Source organism: Equus asinus, chromosome 8, assembly GCF_041296235.1.
Source record: "Equus asinus isolate D_3611 breed Donkey chromosome 8, EquAss-T2T_v2, whole genome shotgun sequence".
NCBI lineage: Eukaryota > Metazoa > Chordata > Mammalia > Perissodactyla > Equidae > Equus > Equus asinus.
The window spans coordinates 58358284-58376290 of NC_091797.1; the positions used below are offsets into that span (position 1 = coordinate 58358284).

Genomic DNA, 18007 nt, shown 5'->3' on the forward strand with positions numbered 1-18007 from the left:
CCAGGATTCGGATCCCGGGTGCGGACATGGCACCGCTCGTCAGGCCACGTTGAGGTGGCGTCCCACATCCCACAACTAGAAGGACCTGCAACTAAGATGTACAACTATGTACCGGGGGGTTTGGGAAATAAAGCAGAAAAAAAAAGAAAATAGCTTTAGAGGAGCAAGGGCAGGGCAGGGAGACCAGCTGGCAGGCTGTTACAATAATTCGGGCAGGAAGTGGTGGTGACTGGAATCTGTTGGCCGTGGAGGTGGTGAGAGGTGTAGGATGCTCGGTATGTTTTTAAAGTAGAGCGAACTTGATTTCCTGATGAATCAGATGTGGGGTATAAGATAAAGGAGCCAGACTCTAAGGTTTTTCCTGAGCAACCAGAAGGATGGAGCTGGCACTAATTGAGCTGGGGCTGCTGTGGAGCTCTGGGAGGAAGGCACAGTTCCGTTTGAGGGTGAGATAACCAAGGGGATTCGTTCAAGTCAGTGGCTGTGTCTGTGATCTGGAGTGCAGGGGAAAGGGCTGAGCTGAAGGCATACATTTAAGGAGACCTCAGTGTCAAAAATCACAAGATTGGATGAGGTCCTTAAGGGAGCGAGTGTAGTTGGAAAAGAGAAGAGGTCTGAGGACTGAGCCTAGACAGAGGGACCATATGTCCTACTTTGCCCAGGACAGCCTCAGCTGATGCCTGTTATCAACAGTTTCATTAAAATGAGCCCGGATGGGTCTGATAGACCAACACTTTGTGCCTCCTGCTTCCTCCGAGGTCTTATCTGGTAATGTGAGAGACGCATGAACAGTGAACCAAGTTTGCACTTTAACACGTGGCTAATTCGGAGATTTCCCATCTCTTTATCCGACCCTTTCCTGGAGCGATGTAACAAAATGCACTTAGGCAGGAGTGGTTGTCAGCTAACTCGTTTGTCCTGGGTGCTGATGGAGTAGTATTTGATACGGCTTCCCCTGCCAGGCACATACATCCCAGCCACTTGTACAACATCCTTTGCCATAACCTTTGAGATGCCATTGGTGGGGTCATGGGAAACAGAAAGTTACAGGTTAGGTGTACAGGAAATATGTGTGGGAGACAACACTCAGGAGTGTACCTGTGGGGCATATAGAAAGTAGTGATCTGAGTGTTCTTTTTTACAGTGATTATTACATAGTGTAAAATCTACAACTATTTCGCTGTTTGGTGGTATGGTTTGAATTGTGTCCCTAAAAAGATACATTGAAGTCCTAGCCCTTGGGGCCTGTGAATGTGACCTTTTTTGGAAATAGAATCTTTGCAGATGTAGTCAAATTAGGATGAGGTCTTTGGGGTGGGCCCTAATCCATTATGACTAGCGTCCTTATAAGAAAAGAGACACACAAGGGGTAGTCATGTGAAGAGACAGGGAGAAAGCCATGTGATGATGGAAACAGAGATTGGAATGATGCATCTATAAGCCAAAGAATGCCAAGGATTTCTGGCAACACCAGAAGCTAAGACAAAAATGCACAGAACAGATTTTTCCCCTAGAGCCTTCAGAGAGAGCGTGGCCCTACTGACCCCTTGCTCTCAGACCTCCAGCCTCCAAAACTGTGAGAGATTGCGTTTCTGTTGGGTTAAACCATCCAGTTTATGGGACTTTGTTACAGCAGCCCTTGGAAACTCATACATTTGGTAATGCTTTTTAAAAAAATTATTTTGCAATGAACTCTTTTATCAGCAATGACCTCCAAAAAACAGAAGTGCATATTTAGAGAAAAATTCAGTATTTTTCTGTTTCTCAAGAGAAGTTGCTGATGAATTTACATAAAATGTTCATTGGTATTGGCCGTCCACCACAGGGGCCATAGTCACAGACCTGGTGAAAACCAGAACACACTCATCTGCCGAAGCAGCAGCAGCATCTGTTTCAAAAGTTGACAGCTATCTTAAGAAGTCTATGCCAAAGGCAGCTGTTAGCAAGTGCAGCTTCACAAGATGAGTTTACACATTACCATGTGAGGCACTGCTTTTCATTTAGATGAGATGAATATTCTAACTTAATTTCACTCTTTTTTAATTCCAAGTTTTCTTAAGCAAGTATGAAAAGTTAAAGCAATTGGCTGTGAATTTATAGGCTTCTTTAGCAGAGAAAGAACTTCACAATTAAATGATGCCACTTTTAAATGAGAGTCATCAAACTCTTCAAAGAGAAAAATCATTTACCTTATTTCTAATCATGGTTTGATTTTTTTCATCACAATTCATAGAAACAAAGTAAAGCTTTTGAAAGTTCCTTCTGTGTAGGTGAAATGTCTAACATTGCCACAAATGCTACTGTAATTCCAGTTAAAAAGTTCAACATTTAAGATAAAATTATTGTTTTTGCGGTGATAATACAAATGCAGATTTCAGTGGGGCACAGCATCATAAATCACCGTTTTTTGATGCTTTCCTGACTAAATTAAGAAAACTAGAAAGCAGAAATGTATTTGGATTGGTTAAGATGTATATCTATTTTGTAACTGCATCAAAATAAGCAGTTAATTTGTATTCTTATCAATCAAAATACAAGTTGTAGTTGTCAGACTTTACAAATTACACATATAGACATACAGAAAGCAACTGGAATACAAAATTTTTATGATGACAAAAATCGATGATATCAGTTTGATGACATCATCAAAAATTGATGCTGTTGACTGCAAAAAATACTTCGGTGTGGCAGTGTGTGGTTCTCTCTTTGCTGTCTGTCATTGGAATTTTAGAATGGTTTGAGCCTCTGAAGAACTACTTTGTAAATCAATTTAAGTGATTTACAGTGGTATCTAGCTTCTTTGTAAAAAAGTCCTTTATATTGTGGCTGCATTTTGATCCGAATCACTTGGAAATCTTCAATCAGGATTTTCAATAAATGCAGTGGCCAAAAAGCCAAAGCTTTCAAAGCTCATAGCTAATTGTAATTATTGAAAACAAAGTTTGCAAACAGGAAGACAATGATATTTATCCCCACAAAAGCAGGAACCGCACAAATTACACGATAAGAGCTGAAACAGTGTACTAATTTTACTTTTTAAAGGTATAATTAGATTTGGAAAGTCTCCTCTTGCAGGAAGAATCTTTTGAGGGAGCTTCTGTTTTCAATTGGGTAAATTTAGATTTGACGCTGAAATTGAGAAGACTTGTTTTCAGCATCTAAATTTGGCAAAACATTCAAAACAACCTTGTCTCATAAAAATATTTGTCAAAACAGATAACAAGTGTTGACAAGGATGTGGAGAAACTGGAACCCTCATACATTGCTAGTGGGCATGTAAAATGGTCCAAAATAATCTGGCAGTTCCTTGATGGTTAAACATATAGTTACCCTGTGATCCAGCAATTCCACACCTACGTATATATCCATGGGATATTAAAACACGTGTCTACACAAAAACTTGTACATGAATATTCATAACAGCATTATTTACAATAGCCAAAAAGTGGAAACGACCCAAATGTCCATCAAGTGACGAATGGATAAACAGAATGTGTAGATCCATACAAAGGAATATTATTCAGCAATAAAAAGAATAAATACTGATACATACTACAGCATGGATGAACCTTAAAGACATGCTAAGTGAAAGAAGCCAGTCACAAAGGACCAGATAGTATATGGTTCCCTTGATATGAAATGTCCAAACAGGCAAATCTATAGAGACAGAAAGTCGATTAGTGCTGGGGGCATAGGGATGTTGGAGAGGTGTGGGTTTCTTTTTGGGGTAATGAAAATGTTCTAAAATTGTGATGATGGGTGCCAACTCTGTGAATATACTTAAAGCCATTGAATCATACTTTTAAATGGATGAACTGTATATGATGTGCATTATATCTCAATAAAGCTGTCGAAGAAAGGTACTATGAATGGAAGCAAAAAGATAATACCTTGAAACTTTTGAGCTGAAATATTTACACATTTCAATGTGAAAAAAAGAGAATTGAGAATATCCTCTACCAGGTACCTTTGCTCTTCTAAAGAGAGTACTTTTCTCAATTAAAAATACTGTCTATTGAGGGAATCAGCACTTTCAAACTGATAAGCAAAAAGAAGGGAAAAAATATATACTATTCAGGAATAATCTCTGTTAATCTTTTGTTTTCTGTTGTAAATATGGATATAATCTGTAAATATGGATATAACGCTTTGTAACATTATACAGCGGTTCCCATTCAGAATAAATCTGCTTCCATTCAGAGTCCCCTCCTTTTTCTTAATACATCATATAGCATTTATTTGCATATCTGTTCATTTGAGTTCCTATCTTAGGCTACTTGGACATTTCATTTATACAGTCATGTGTCACTTAATGATGGGGATATGTTCTGAGAAATGCTTCCTTATGTGATTTTCTCGTTGTGCAAACATCATAGAATATACTGAAGGGGACCAAAATTTGCCACCCCACAATGTGCCTCTTTAACATGAGGATTATTTTAGGCTGATTATTTTTAAGGAACAAAAGACTCAGAAAATTTTTCTTGTTACCTCCCCCTTAACTGCCTAAAAGAATTCAGATTAAAAAACCTGTCTCAGGAAGTGAGCGATCATCTTAGCATCACGTGAATTAATGGTAGACAGGAAGGAACCTAGAAAAGCCTGTTTGTTGGGCTCCCCTCTGTTCTTCTGTTTCTGTGTGGCCAAACACTTGTTTTCCACAACGTTTGCTCCTTTCCACCTACCCGTGAATTGCCTTCCTACTCTTTGAAGTCCTTGACTCTTCCCAGCCCCTACATTTTCTTTTGTTTTTAGCTGAGGATGGTATTTAAGGTGAGGGCTTCGGCCATTTTGGTGAGTTTTCATGGGTTTCTCTCATGTGTACAAGTTATTAAACTTTTGTCCTATTAATCTATCTCATGTCAATTGAATTCTTAGGCCAGCCAGAAGAACCTAGAAGGGGAGAGGAAAATTTCTTCCTCCCCTACAGTACTTACACAAACCTAGATGGTATAGTCTACTATACACCTAGGCTATATGGTACTAATCTTATGGGACCACCATCTTATATGCAGTTTGTCATTGACCAAAATATGGTTATGCAGCACATGACTTTGTTTCCAGCCCCACTAATTGTTTGTGGTCCGGGAAGATGTCTTATGTCCAGTTTAAACCCAGAACATTGTGCAAAATGCCTGATGCACAGAAGGCACTTAATACCTGTTCTTTGACTGAAATTCATGACCAAACAGAATAGAATTCTACTGCCACTCTATCTTGGAAACTACAATCAAAATTGCCTGTTTTGGTTTTCATTTTCATAGGTACCGTGCTCCTGAAGTTTTATTAAGATCTTCAGTTTATAGCTCTCCCATTGATGTGTGGGCTGTTGGGAGTATAATGGCTGAACTGTATACATTAAGACCACTTTTCCCAGGGACAAGTGAGGTTGATGAAATCTTTAAGATTTGCCAAGTTTTAGGGACTCCCAAAAAAGTAAGTACTCTTGTCTTACGTTGTTATAACTTTTGATTATTTATGACTTTTGCCTAGCTATCTGATATTTTCATTTTCAAGTAGGCGTATGATTTAATGGTTAATTTTCTTATATTCCTTCATTTTTTTAATTGGGGTGGGATGAGGATTACAAGAAGTCAGAATCCCACCAGATGGAAGGAAAAAGGTGCTTGCCTTTCTTTAAGAAGCTAAGGAAAAATACTGTATTTTTATATCGTATATCGTATTTACGTTTGGGTTGATGACCAGCTGCTGACTGCATAGACATCCTTGCTTAGACTTTTCCTGCTTGCCCTGTGAATGTCCTTTGGCATTAACTCATTAACCGCAGGTGTCCTGGACCTTATTTTCTCTTAACCTTTTCTTGTTTCCTTTTATATACCTTTGCCATGGATATACGACTTCTTGAACTGAGTACTTTTCAATTAACTATAGCATTCAGCTAGACCTCACTTTCTGAGGTATACTTAATAATTTAACTATATATAATTATATCCTAATTAAATTAGTATGTGCCTTATAGTTAACATTAGACAAGTAAACATAACTATTAAAGCTTTAACATAATAGTCATTTCCAAGCTACGTGTGGTTTTTAAATTGCATGCAATGTATAACATATAATGGGGATCTTTGTAATAATCAGCCTCTTTCTAAGATGCTTGTCCTTATTTGTTCAGAGTCACCTGGGTATCATCATCAACATCAAGATCCAAATACTAGACAAGACTTTAATATTTCGAACTTTATAAAAATGCTTTCTCGTTTTTCCCTAACCCTCAGTTCAATGTTTTCTATACTGTTTGTAGCGCTGAATTGTATACGTGGTCTGGTATTTCATTCTCACATTTATTTATATGAATCAACATTAAAATTCTCACACAAGTGGTTTTTATATTATTACTATGTTTTTCAATTGATTACTAAAAACAATTTTCATTTTGCTCTCCACCCTACCCCTCAATTTACATCTCCCTCAAACAGAGTGACTGGCCAGAAGGCTACCAGCTTGCATCCTCGATGAACTTCCGCTTTCCCCAGTGTGTTCCTATAAACTTAAAAACTCTTATTCCCAATGCCAGTAGTGAAGCTATTCAGCTTATGACTGAAATGTTGAACTGGGACCCAAAGAAACGCCCAACAGCAAGCCAGGTAAAATGAATCTCCTCAGTATACTTTTTTTAAATTTTGAGATTTTACAGTATCAGGGATATTTTCATTTACAATGACAAGTATATTCTCAACCAGGTTTTACCACGAGAATTAAGCTCTAAAGCCCTAAGGCATCCAGTGTATGTAATGAATTAATTCTAGGCATGTAAGATCCTTGGGAGAATTGCAAAAATAGCAATCCAGTGATTTTCTATGTTTTGTGTTTCAAATGAGCAACCCTATGAAGGTGAAGCTGAAAGGAATACATCTCTAATGATAAAAATTCAGGCAATGTGACAGGCTAGTTAGGAACAAACTTGTCCTGGGTGGTAAAAATGCATCTCTTCAATTATACAATATGGTAGACCTTCTGAAGCTCTCCTTATGGTTTGGGATGATTCTTGTTCACTCTCAGGCTCCCGCAAGAGGGCAGCATGTGGTACCCATGCTTGGCTCCTTTGTGACCACACCTTACAATGTGTCTCGAGTCTCATGGTCTTTAAAACACAAGGGTTTTAAATTAAAACCATGGGCTTAAATTAAAAAGGGCTTAATTGAAAAAGTCATAATAAGGTTTAGTGTATTGTTATTATTATTTAAATATAAATTCAGTGTTAAAATTACCAAAAAATTATTTGACTTTTTAAAAATTTACCTTGAGAGGGGCTGGCCCGGTGGCATAGTGGTTAAGGTAAGAAACAGATGAGTATAAAAGTAATAGAAGAAACCACACAGGAAAATTCAGAAGATTTGATCAAATAAAAATTAATGTTTTTCCTGTATGAAAATCTTAAAATTGAGAAACAAACAGTGGGAATTATTTTTAACAAATGTGACAGCTATTTTCTAATGTTTCTAAACAATTATTACGTTTGTAATAAAAATATAACACAAGTCTTTAAAATTTACCTAAAAAAGAAAAGTGGTCATGAGACATGAAAAAAGAAATCACATAAAAATTACTAAAAATGTTTTTTAAATGTTCAACCCTGTTCACTATCATAAAATGCAAGTAAAAATAGTTTAAAGGCTACTTCTCTAACTAATGGAAGGCAATTTTGCAATGTATATAAAGAAGCTTAAAAGCAATCAGAAAGTTGGATAAACATATATGCCCAGGGGCCGGCGTGGTGGCTTAGTGGTTAGTTTCTCGCACTCTGCTTTGGCGGCCTGGGGTTCACAGGTTCTGATCCCAGGCATGGACCTACACACCACTGTGACAGCATCCCACATACAAAATAGAGGAAGATTGGCACAGGTGTTAGCTCAGCAACAATCTTCCTCAAGAAAAAAAAAGGATACATGCCCAAAGATATTCAAAGCTAATTAAAAACTGTGCTTTGGAAGTATAAACCTAAATGATTCCAAGGAGACATTTAAGTATACATCCTTAATATGGACTGTTTTGCTGCCATTCAAAATGTAATTTTTAAAAATAAACCATTTCAGAGATTTCTCAAGCTCAAATGCTAAATTTAAAAATAGGCTATAACATTATACCTATACCATGATTTTACTAAAAATATATACACATGTTATAGGACTAGAAAGAAATACTGAAAAGGAAAACATCAAAATGTGCGCAGTTGGTGTAGGCATTAGAGATAATTTAATTTCTTCTTGAGAACTTTCTATACCTTCTTTATCCTCTGCAGTGATCAAATATTCCCTTAATAAACAGGAAAAAAGTTATTTTTTAAGATTCTCCTTGAAGGATGGTGGCTGGTATCTTAAAGGGGAAAAGTTGTTGCAGATGAAGCTTTGAAATTACAAAACACATTCAAAAATCTGCTAGCTCCAAAATATGCATTATTAGGATTATTGACATACTGACTAATCAACGTGACAATTCAGAATTTAACTGCCTTCTTTGCATCAGGTACTGATGTATTTAAATCATCTATACTGTTCAAGTTCCTCTTAGCAATATTTATGTAATTAGCACATACTTCAGTTGTGGTAGAGGACATTTTAGAGTAAAAACTCTTTCCACCTCTGCCAAAATTTAGCTTGCTGCCCTTACCCTCTTTTTTTCCCCACTTTTTAGTGGAAGCGGGAGACCCTAGTTAGGGGGAGGTTAAGCTGAAGGATACAGGGACAATGTACAGAGCTTCCTCTGTCCCTCTAGAAACTGCCCTGACACAGCTAAGAAGAAGTTAACTGGCTCAGGGCTCTGCTCACATGGGTGGCCATTGGTTCAGAGCAGGCGGTGCAGGGGAACAGGGCTTGGCTATCTTAAGGAGCCTCCCTTCTCCACCTCCCTGCAAAAAACAGCAGAACTGGGAACTTCCCTCCTCCATCCAGGCATACGATCCTGAGAAGGGGGTCAGTATCCACAGCTGAGCTGCACAGAAGGCTTCAGACATTCTCTAGACCAGGTTTCATTAACCTCGGCACTATTGATATTTTTGACCAGATAATTCTTTGTTGTGGGGGGCTGTCCTGTGCATTGCAAGAAGTTTAGCAGTATTTCTAGCAGCATGCCTAGATGCCAGTAGCACCCCCCATCCCCCAAGTTGTCATAATAAATAATGTCTCCAGACATTGTTAAATGTCTCCCGAGGGGCAAAATCACCCCCAGTTGAGAACCACTGCTCCAGACTATGTCAGCCAGACAATCATCAGGGGCCCCTCCCATGCAACAGCAGCCATTGGATGACCAATCTAGTTACAACTCAAACAGTGATCATTTTTATAAGTATTTTTATATTGTCTTCCCATAAGTATCATCTTCTCTTTGCTGGTATACTGATCCAATAAGCTTTAACACATGTGTTTGCAAGCTCCTTTCTTAGAATTGTTTATGCTAGTAGGTATGTAGTGATACTACGCTGAGAGTAGCCCTGAATTTCACATAATGTTGTAGTTAATTATTTTAAATAGACTACGTAGAAGGGTTTCCTAATTCATTTCTTAATGCCTTTCATGGACTCTAAACCATTATCAGTATCTAGCATTTCAGTTTGAATTAATCACATCAAATTTAGCCAATGTTTATAAACTAGATTTTGTTTTCATATAAAATCTTTAAATAAACAGAACAGTTGCTTTGCCTGGATGTTAAAATTACAGGCAAGTTTTACATTCTTCCTACTAACTTGTACTTTCTGATTTTTTTGAATTAAATTTATTTCTCAAATCATTTTTTGGGGGGCCGGCCCCATGGCTGAGTGGTTAAGTCCGTGCACTCTGCTTCGGCGGCCCAGGGTTTGGATCCTGGGCACAGACATGGCACCGCTTATTAGGCCATGTTGAGGCAGCGTCCCACATGCCACAACTAGAAGGACCCACAACTAAAATATACAACTATGTACTGGGGGGATTTGGGAAGAAAAAAAAAGCAGGGGAAAAAAAAGAAGATCGCCAACAGTTGTTAGCTCAGGTGTCAATCTTTAAAAAAAAACATTTTTTTCTGGTTATGTTTTCAGAGTCACACATAAGGGGAAAACTGCATGCTTTCTAAATCTTTGCAGCTTATCTAGGCTAGTGATATAGGCCCTGCCCAGTGCCTGACTGTAGTCCATGTGCAATAAATTTAGGTGAAATCATTTTCCATTTGTTATTTCCATGCTTTCATAGGCATTGAAACACCCATATTTTCAAGTTGGTCAGGTATTAGGCCCTTCCTCGCATCATCTGGAATCGAAACAGGCTTTAAATAAGCAGGTGCAACCACTAGAGTCGAAGCCATCCTTAGCTGATCTGGAACCTAAGCCTCTGCCAGACATAAGTGACCAGACTGTCGGACAGTCCCAGCCGAAAAACAGCCACCAGCCGCTGCAGCCCATCCAGCCGCCACAGAACGTGAGTGTCCCGCAGGCGCCAAAGCCGCAGAGTCAGCAGAAACAGCCACAAACACTGTTTCCAAGTATCGTCAAAAACCCGCCAGCCGTAAGTAGCCACAGTCACCCGTCAGAGGAAATAGTTCAATAGCTCAACTAGGATTTCATTTCTAGGCATGTCTAAAGGTGTTGGGAAGATATGGAAGATTATTCTTTGCTAAAGCCCCTGCTTCCTCTGGCAGGAGCTTGGCATGAGATAAATTACAATTCTAATACCATTTATAAATAGAAAAACTTTTACAATGCGAGTAATAAACTTTGCGTGCCACAGACTTTCTTTAACAGTTTCTTAGATGCAAAGGAATTCAAAGAAAGAATTGAAAAGAATCCAGTACTTAGAAGAAAACTGATCCTAAATCTTAAGGATTTTAACAGTGATTTTACACTGGTTTTAAATGCTAACAAACAGGAACAGAATGGGTTTTTTAAGTGTCACGCATAGTATAAAACTTCCTCTTCCCACTTTCTTTGTTCAGTGCAGGGACCTCGTCAAGCGCCGTGTTATTTTAGCGTCTCCTCACGATGTGTCCTCCCAAATGTATGTGCACTACGGGCATTTTAGGACTGAAAGACACCTTAAAGGACACCGTGTCTAGTTCCTTAACCAATCCTGCCGCCTTGATATCAGTTAGCCCTGCCCGCAGTGGCACTAATCACATTCAAACATATATTAATTCGTTGTTTCTTATGTGTATTGTTTATCATCTGGTTCTTCCTACTGGAATGTAAGCTCCATGAGGTCAGGAATATTTGTCTGTTTTATCAATGCAAACCCAGAACCCAGAACAGTGTCTGGAACATAGTAAATTCTCAATAAATATCTGTTGAATGAATGAAAAATGGTGCCCTATATGATCTCCCACTTTTTTTCCCTTAGTTCTCAAAAGCTTTCCCTTTAATAAGTGGTTTTAGAATATTTTCTCTCATCTTATACCAAACATATTAATGTGGAGCTTGCAAAAATCCACTTTTTATTTTATAAAAATTATTTATATTTGCCCCTTTCCAGTCTCCTCGGACATACAAGACTGCTTGATATTACTGACATCGTTCAGCGGCATACACCATCAGCGCCCTAAATACAATTCAACTGAAATAAAAGTCCTGAACTCAGCTCAGTATATAATGTTTGATTAACTTGTCTCATCTAAAACTTTAGATCTTTTTTTCTCCTTAGTCTGGAGCTCATTCTCCCTGACCAAGAAAGCAACAGTATAATAGAAGTTGGCAATTACCACTTTTTGTCATCATCCATCACTATGATGCCATCAGCTGCTAGCAATAGCATACCCATTCTTTAAGCATCTTCTTGCTCCAAACATAGCTGTATTTGCTAGCCTTGCTTCCAGTTTTCCCTAATTTTTCAAGTGCCTTTTGGATTTTTCGGTTTACATGCCCAGAAACCACCCCACGTAAACTTGTATAAAACCATCTCATTGTCTGCCCCAAGCCAGGTCTTCCTTATTCTTTATTTCTGTTGATAGAGCCACCATTCTGAGACAATCAGGCTCAAACTTTTAAAGTCATCCCTGCCGTTCTTTCTCCGTGTCTGTTAGGATTACATTCAGTGACTTATCACAGAAACCTGACCACTGTGGCTTAAATAATAGGGATTGTTTTTCTCACCTAACAAGAAGTCAGATGGTGGGCAAGCCAGGGCTGGTGCAGCTTGTAAAAGGAACCAGATTGCCTGTCTTCCTGTCCCACCACCCTTAGCAGGCAGGTTTCATTCCTATGGCCACAAGATGGCAGCTGTTCCTTTGGGGTTGCACCTGCATTCTAGAAGGGGCAAGGCGGACAGACAACTGGCACATACCAGCAGAGTCTAAAAATAGCTCTCCTGGAAGCCCCTCCCAGTAGACTTACACTGACAGCTCCCTGGTTAGACTGTGTCACATGGCTACAAAGAGCTGCAAGGGAGGCTGGGATTTCAGGTACTTTAACTGGGCATATTGCTGCACGGAACAAAATCTGTTAGTAAGGAAGAAGGGGAGAGGCTACTGAGTGGGCACCTAGCAATGTCTGCCATGCTCTCTTTTGACATCTCTTCAGATAGACACAAAGTCCAGGCCTTTTATTCCTTGTTAACAGCAAATGTATTCTTTCCTGAGCATTCCAACCACTATGAATCTGTTGCCCTTGTCACTGCCCGAGACTATAACTGCGAAGGCCTCCTATAGGTAGAGCCTGACCTTTCTAGAATGCTGCCCTTAGCTCATCACTTTTTCGCTCAGAAACATCCAGTGTTCTCCATTGCCCATAGGGTAGCTGCAGCTCCTTAGGCAGACATTGAAGGCCCTTTATGCTCTAGCATCAGTCTGTCTTTGCAACCCCATCCTCCACTACTTCTGGCACAAACCATCTGCTTTGATAAATTTAGTCTACCCTTTCTTCCTAGAATATACTCTAGCACTTTCATGTTAAAAAGCCATACTTATACATTTCCTCTTCCAAACTCTAGAATAATAATAATAACAATACTACCTAACATTTAGTAACTCTTATTATGTGCTGGGCCCCATCCTAAGGACTTTCAATGTATTTTACTATTAAATTTAGAAACACACAGTTAAATAAATACTCTTTAGATAAATACTGAATATCCCCATTTCAGGAGGAGGAAACTAAGGCTTTGAGAAATTAAATCACTTGCCCAAAGAGACAGTGTCACACATGGCAGTTTTCTAAATTACGCATCAGTGAAGAGTCAGTTGTGATCCTAAGTGTTCATCTCCCCCAACCCAAGTTCACAGAGCTCTCTCCCGCTGCACTCCTATCGTATTTTTAGCATGTGCCCGCTAATTTTGTTAATACTATTAAATGTGTACATATGTTGGGGCTGGCCCCATGGCCGAGTGGTTAAGTTCACCCGCTCCACTGCAGGCAGCCCAGTGTTTCGTCAGTTGGAATCCTGGGCGCAGACATGGCACTGCTCATCAAACCACGCTGAGGCGGCGTCCCACAGGCCACAACTAGAAGGACCCACAATGAAGAATATACAACTATGTACCGGGGGGGCTTTAGGGAGGAAAAGGAAAAAAATAAAATCTTTAAATGTGTATTCATGTTATCTTCTTAACTATATGGAAGGCTCCGTAAGAATGGAGACTCTTGGTATCAAATATAATAGCTTGTGCCTTAAAGGCATTCAGCAGATGATTAAAGATGGTGATGACTGGTTTTCCACCACAGAAGGCAAATGGCGCACTGGGTCATAAAAGTGGTCGGAGGCGCTGGGGTCAGACCGTGTTCAAGTCTGGAGAAGGTTGGGAAGAGTTTGAGGACTGTGACTTTGGAGCCTCCCATTCCAAGAAGCCAAGCATGGGTGTTTTCAAAGAAAAGAGGAAAAAAGATTCTCCATTTCGGTGAGATTTCACATTCCTCGGGAAAATATATTTTTATCATGCATCAACTGTATTTTACTCATTAAATATCAATGAATGTAGATATTAAAAGACAATAAGTAACTTAATATTGTGTTCTTGCAAAAAACCCAAATCTCTATGCATACCTCTGAAAAGGTAAGAATCTTTCTCACAGGAGTGATGCTCAGTGCTAATGGCTGAGTGTTGCATGTGTGGGGACGAAGGGTTCTTGTTAAATTTTTAGTGTGCCCTGTTGAATTATGATTACCACTATTCTCATTCGAAATTCACATGCCTATTTGTAGAAAGCAAAGCACAAAAGTGATGGTTTCCTCTGATGGTGTTCAGATTCAATTGTTTGCCTGCTATTTAAACTTTTTTTGATAGTCTCCTGAACTTTTTCTGGAAGTTTACTATCGCTAGCAGTATCTTTTCTTTTTATAAGTTGAATCATCATTAGTGCATTATTCAACTTTGAAGTGAGGATGAGTGAATATTTTGTGAACATTTTGAAAAAGTATTTTCAGGTTTTTTTCCTCTTTGGAACAGAAGATGAATAGGGAGAAAACATGTGGCCTGAGTGAGGGAAATGTGTCTAATAGCTCTTGGACACTGTATGGTGCAGAAGTCTTCACCTTGGGGTACACACACTTCTCAAGGTCCATGAAGACTCTCTAAGGGGTACACGTGCTTGGATAATTCTTAGTCAATCAATTTCCAGATCCTCAAGTTCCACAGTACTCTGCCCTTTAGGCAGAGTTCAAGTATGAACTTGAGAACAAACCTGATTAATCCCCCTCCCACTTCAGGCTAGAAAGTCACAGCTCTCAGCCATTTCAAATCTTGCATGGCATGAAGGTGTAACACTCTTTGAGGTGTTAAACAAATGCAGAAATCAGAAGACTGGCACCTTCAACTCAAAGGCTTTCTGTTCTTCCTTGTCCTATACATATTTTTCTTAAGGAGAAAACCCTGCATTAGAACTAGGATATTTTAGCCTGTATTGGAAGGCATGGGGATTCAGAACCACTGAGGCACCTCAGCCTAGAGATACTTATTCTTTTAAATGTACTAGAATGTTCTATAAAACCATCTGATTTTTCAAAAACTATGGATATAATTGTACATGATTCTTTGGAGATTCAGAATGTTTTATAGAATAAGGTAGTTACAGCTTACTTTATCAAGTCATACATGAAATACTCCAATTACAGTCAATCCTCATGATATTTCATCTTATAAAATATTTAGTTTTCTATCTGCTATTAACAAGAAACAAGAAGTAGAATTATTTAATTTATGATGAAAACTGATAGGTCTCAACTTAAATATGTACAGAGAGCTACATAGTTGTGTTTTTTTAAAAACAACTCTTTGCATCTGGGAGCAAGAGTTTGAAGACCATTGGTGTAATATGTTGAGTATGTTGAGTATTCCAGCTGAACTTTACCATATGCTTTTAGGTGGGTAGAAGAGGTTTGAATCAAAACCTATAGTTAAGATCAAATTTGTAGTCTATATATTTGGTTCTGGCAGGGGAACCATTGGTAAACCTCCTTGACATCAATTATTCCTTTTCTCTTGAAATTTCTTTAGAAAGACTGTATGGCAATGAATTTTTAATGTATGTATTTCTTCTATTTTTCTTTTTTGGTATCATTAAATGGCCTTATACAATATAGACACATAATAATTATTATTAATATTCTACCACTTATTAAGCACCTACCTAAATTTTATTTGTAATCTTCACACTCTGGTAAAAGTAGCTGCAGAATAGGCCACTGAGACTCAGCTTGACTAAATAGGTTGCCCAAGGTCAGAGGAGGCTTAATTGAAATCCAGCGCTCTCGCTTCCACATGACACTACCTCTTAAACAAGAGGAGCTCAGATACTTGGTGAACTGAATGGACTCTGCTCTTCTCTGCTCAGTTTCTCAGGCAGCCTGGGCTTCCCCATAAAGAATACAAAGTGCCAAATAATAAAGTGTAAAACTTTTACTTAACATTGTCTTTTTTTAATTGAACAAAAGCTGGATTTATACTTACTTTTATACTTGTATTCATACTCAGTAGTCATTTACTAAACACCTAGTTGGTATTAAGCAAAGGTACAAACATGATATAGTCTGTCTTGAACCCATCAACTGTCCAGCAGCATGAAGATGACTTCAAGTGCCTATAACACACGACAGAGCATGTATGAAGCACCACTAACAAAGGAGCTGCCAGGAGCTCTATGAATTTTGTCCGTGGGCAGGCCACTTTGAGGAGGACAAGAAATTCCTTTTAGAGTGACAAGTTTTGAAAATGGGTAGAATTTTCCACAATTGGTATAACTACAATGGGCTGAGGGGAAGGGAAAGAAACCAGAAATGAGTGGGGCTGTTTCTAATGAAGGGGACCTACCCCCAAAGCGGGTTGGGGTAGCCAGCAGTTCAAAGGGCCACCCAAGTCAGTGTGTCTCCACGGGGCTCCCGAACAGCCTTCCTGGTTATCCATTGCTTTAGTAGGCAGGCAAAGAAGCTATGATCGTCTTCCCTTTCAACTTGCCATCTTCCATGTTATAAACCCACAACTGTGGCAGTTGTAGGAAAGATAAAAACATACGCAGGCAATTTGCTGCTCAGTTGTAAAGCTGTCTGTCACATAATGTCTAAATTAGAAATGATGCTATACACTGCCTAATATCTACGGGGGGGAGGGGGAAGCTGTCATTTAGTGTTCCTATCAGCCAAAGGACTCTGATGGAAACCAGTGAAGGGAAGTTACCTTGACGGATTTGAAAAGATGTGCAGAGAGTAAGTGAGAACACAGTAGTGTCATCTTCTCAAGCTTCACATGGTAACACTACCTTATCTTGACTTTCAAGTCTTCCAGAGTCACTCCCCTCAGGCTCCACCCACTCACCAGAGGAAAACAAGAGCGTACCTGCTGCTATCTCCCTAAAATCTGATTCTGAATTGTCAACTGCTTCAACAGCTAAACAGTACTACCTGAAACAATCAAGGTACCTTCCAGGTAAGTTGAGAAAATAAAATGTTTACTGCTAACTAGAATAGAGATAGCCAGGCTCAAGTGTCTTGGAATCTTTGCAGAAGCGGCACCAGTGAAATAAAAAGGATGATCACAGTGCTCTTTGCTGGATCAGCCTAGTCAGTACTTGTCACCAAGTGCTTTTCTGAACCTCCTGCCTCTGTGAAGTCTGCAGCCCAAAATCACGATGAAGAACATGCTTCAAAGAATACCACCTTCCCCAGCCAAAGCTATGCCTTTAGTAAATGCTAAATTTTATTAAAACAAGTCTGCACCCCCAGTACAACTTTTTATAAAATGTAGAACTTTATACTGTTTCCTAAATGATCTGATTTATGTTTTTGAAAGATCATTCTGGCTTCTGGGTACAGCATGCTAGGGGCTCGAGAGGGACAAGGAGACTGGTCAAGAGGCTATTGCATATGTCCAGATGGAGAGGGGAAAGGCTTGTTCCAGAGTGGTGAAAGTGGAGATGGAAGTGGGTGAAATCTAGATGTTTCTGCTAGTGGAGCTGATAAGACTGCCGCTAGATTAGCATGGGTGATGATAAAGACAGAAGGAATTAGCTTCAGCTTCTGGGTTTTTGACTTGGCAACCGAGTGGATGGTGGTGACTTTAATTAAGAAAAGAAAGATTAGGAGAGGACAGGAGTGTGGAAGCAGAGAACGAGGAGTTGAGGTTGGGATGCCTGTGAGACATCTGAGTTGATCTATCTAATGGACAATTGGATATATGAATCTGGAACTTACAAGAAAGATCCAGAGAGATGGTGGGGAGTTTATGTCATGCCTGCAAGTAGCATTTTCTCCTCAAAATCCACTTTAAAAAGAAAAGTTTAAAATTCAATTTAGTCTAAAAGGGGATCAATTTTTAAGTCACTCTGTATCTATACAGATACATCTCTAGCCCAACAAGAGGAGGAAATTTTCTCTTTTGTGCTTTTGTGGGCATGGTCATTTACAGCTTTCTGCACGTAGGAAGCAGGCCACTGTGTTCATCTGAGGAAGATTTGCTTTTCACAGCTGACTCCCCAGAAATAAGCCATAGTCTTCATTTCCCGAGGAGGGGGAAGGAAGACAAGAGAAAAGGTTGAGACTGGATTGTTAGCAAGAGATTGATGCATCACATATTTTTCCATATACCATTTAGGCAACCG

General features: G+C 39.1%; 1 protein-coding gene across 3 annotated transcripts in view; it reads left to right on the forward strand.

Annotated features, from left to right (window-relative positions):
* The window catches only part of MAK (male germ cell associated kinase), a 60802-nt gene that overhangs the window by 24724 nt on the left and 18071 nt on the right, over positions 1-18007 (forward strand). For all 3 annotated transcript variants that reach the window (XM_044773244.2, XM_014844570.3, XM_044773245.2), the window contains exons 6-10: positions 5265-5436; positions 6441-6608; positions 10188-10499; positions 13643-13815; positions 16688-16836. In XM_044773244.2, coding sequence (XP_044629179.1) covers positions 5265-5436; positions 6441-6608; positions 10188-10499; positions 13643-13815; positions 16688-16836 — 974 coding nt within the window. The remainder of the gene's footprint in view (positions 1-5264; positions 5437-6440; positions 6609-10187; positions 10500-13642; positions 13816-16687; positions 16837-18007) is intronic.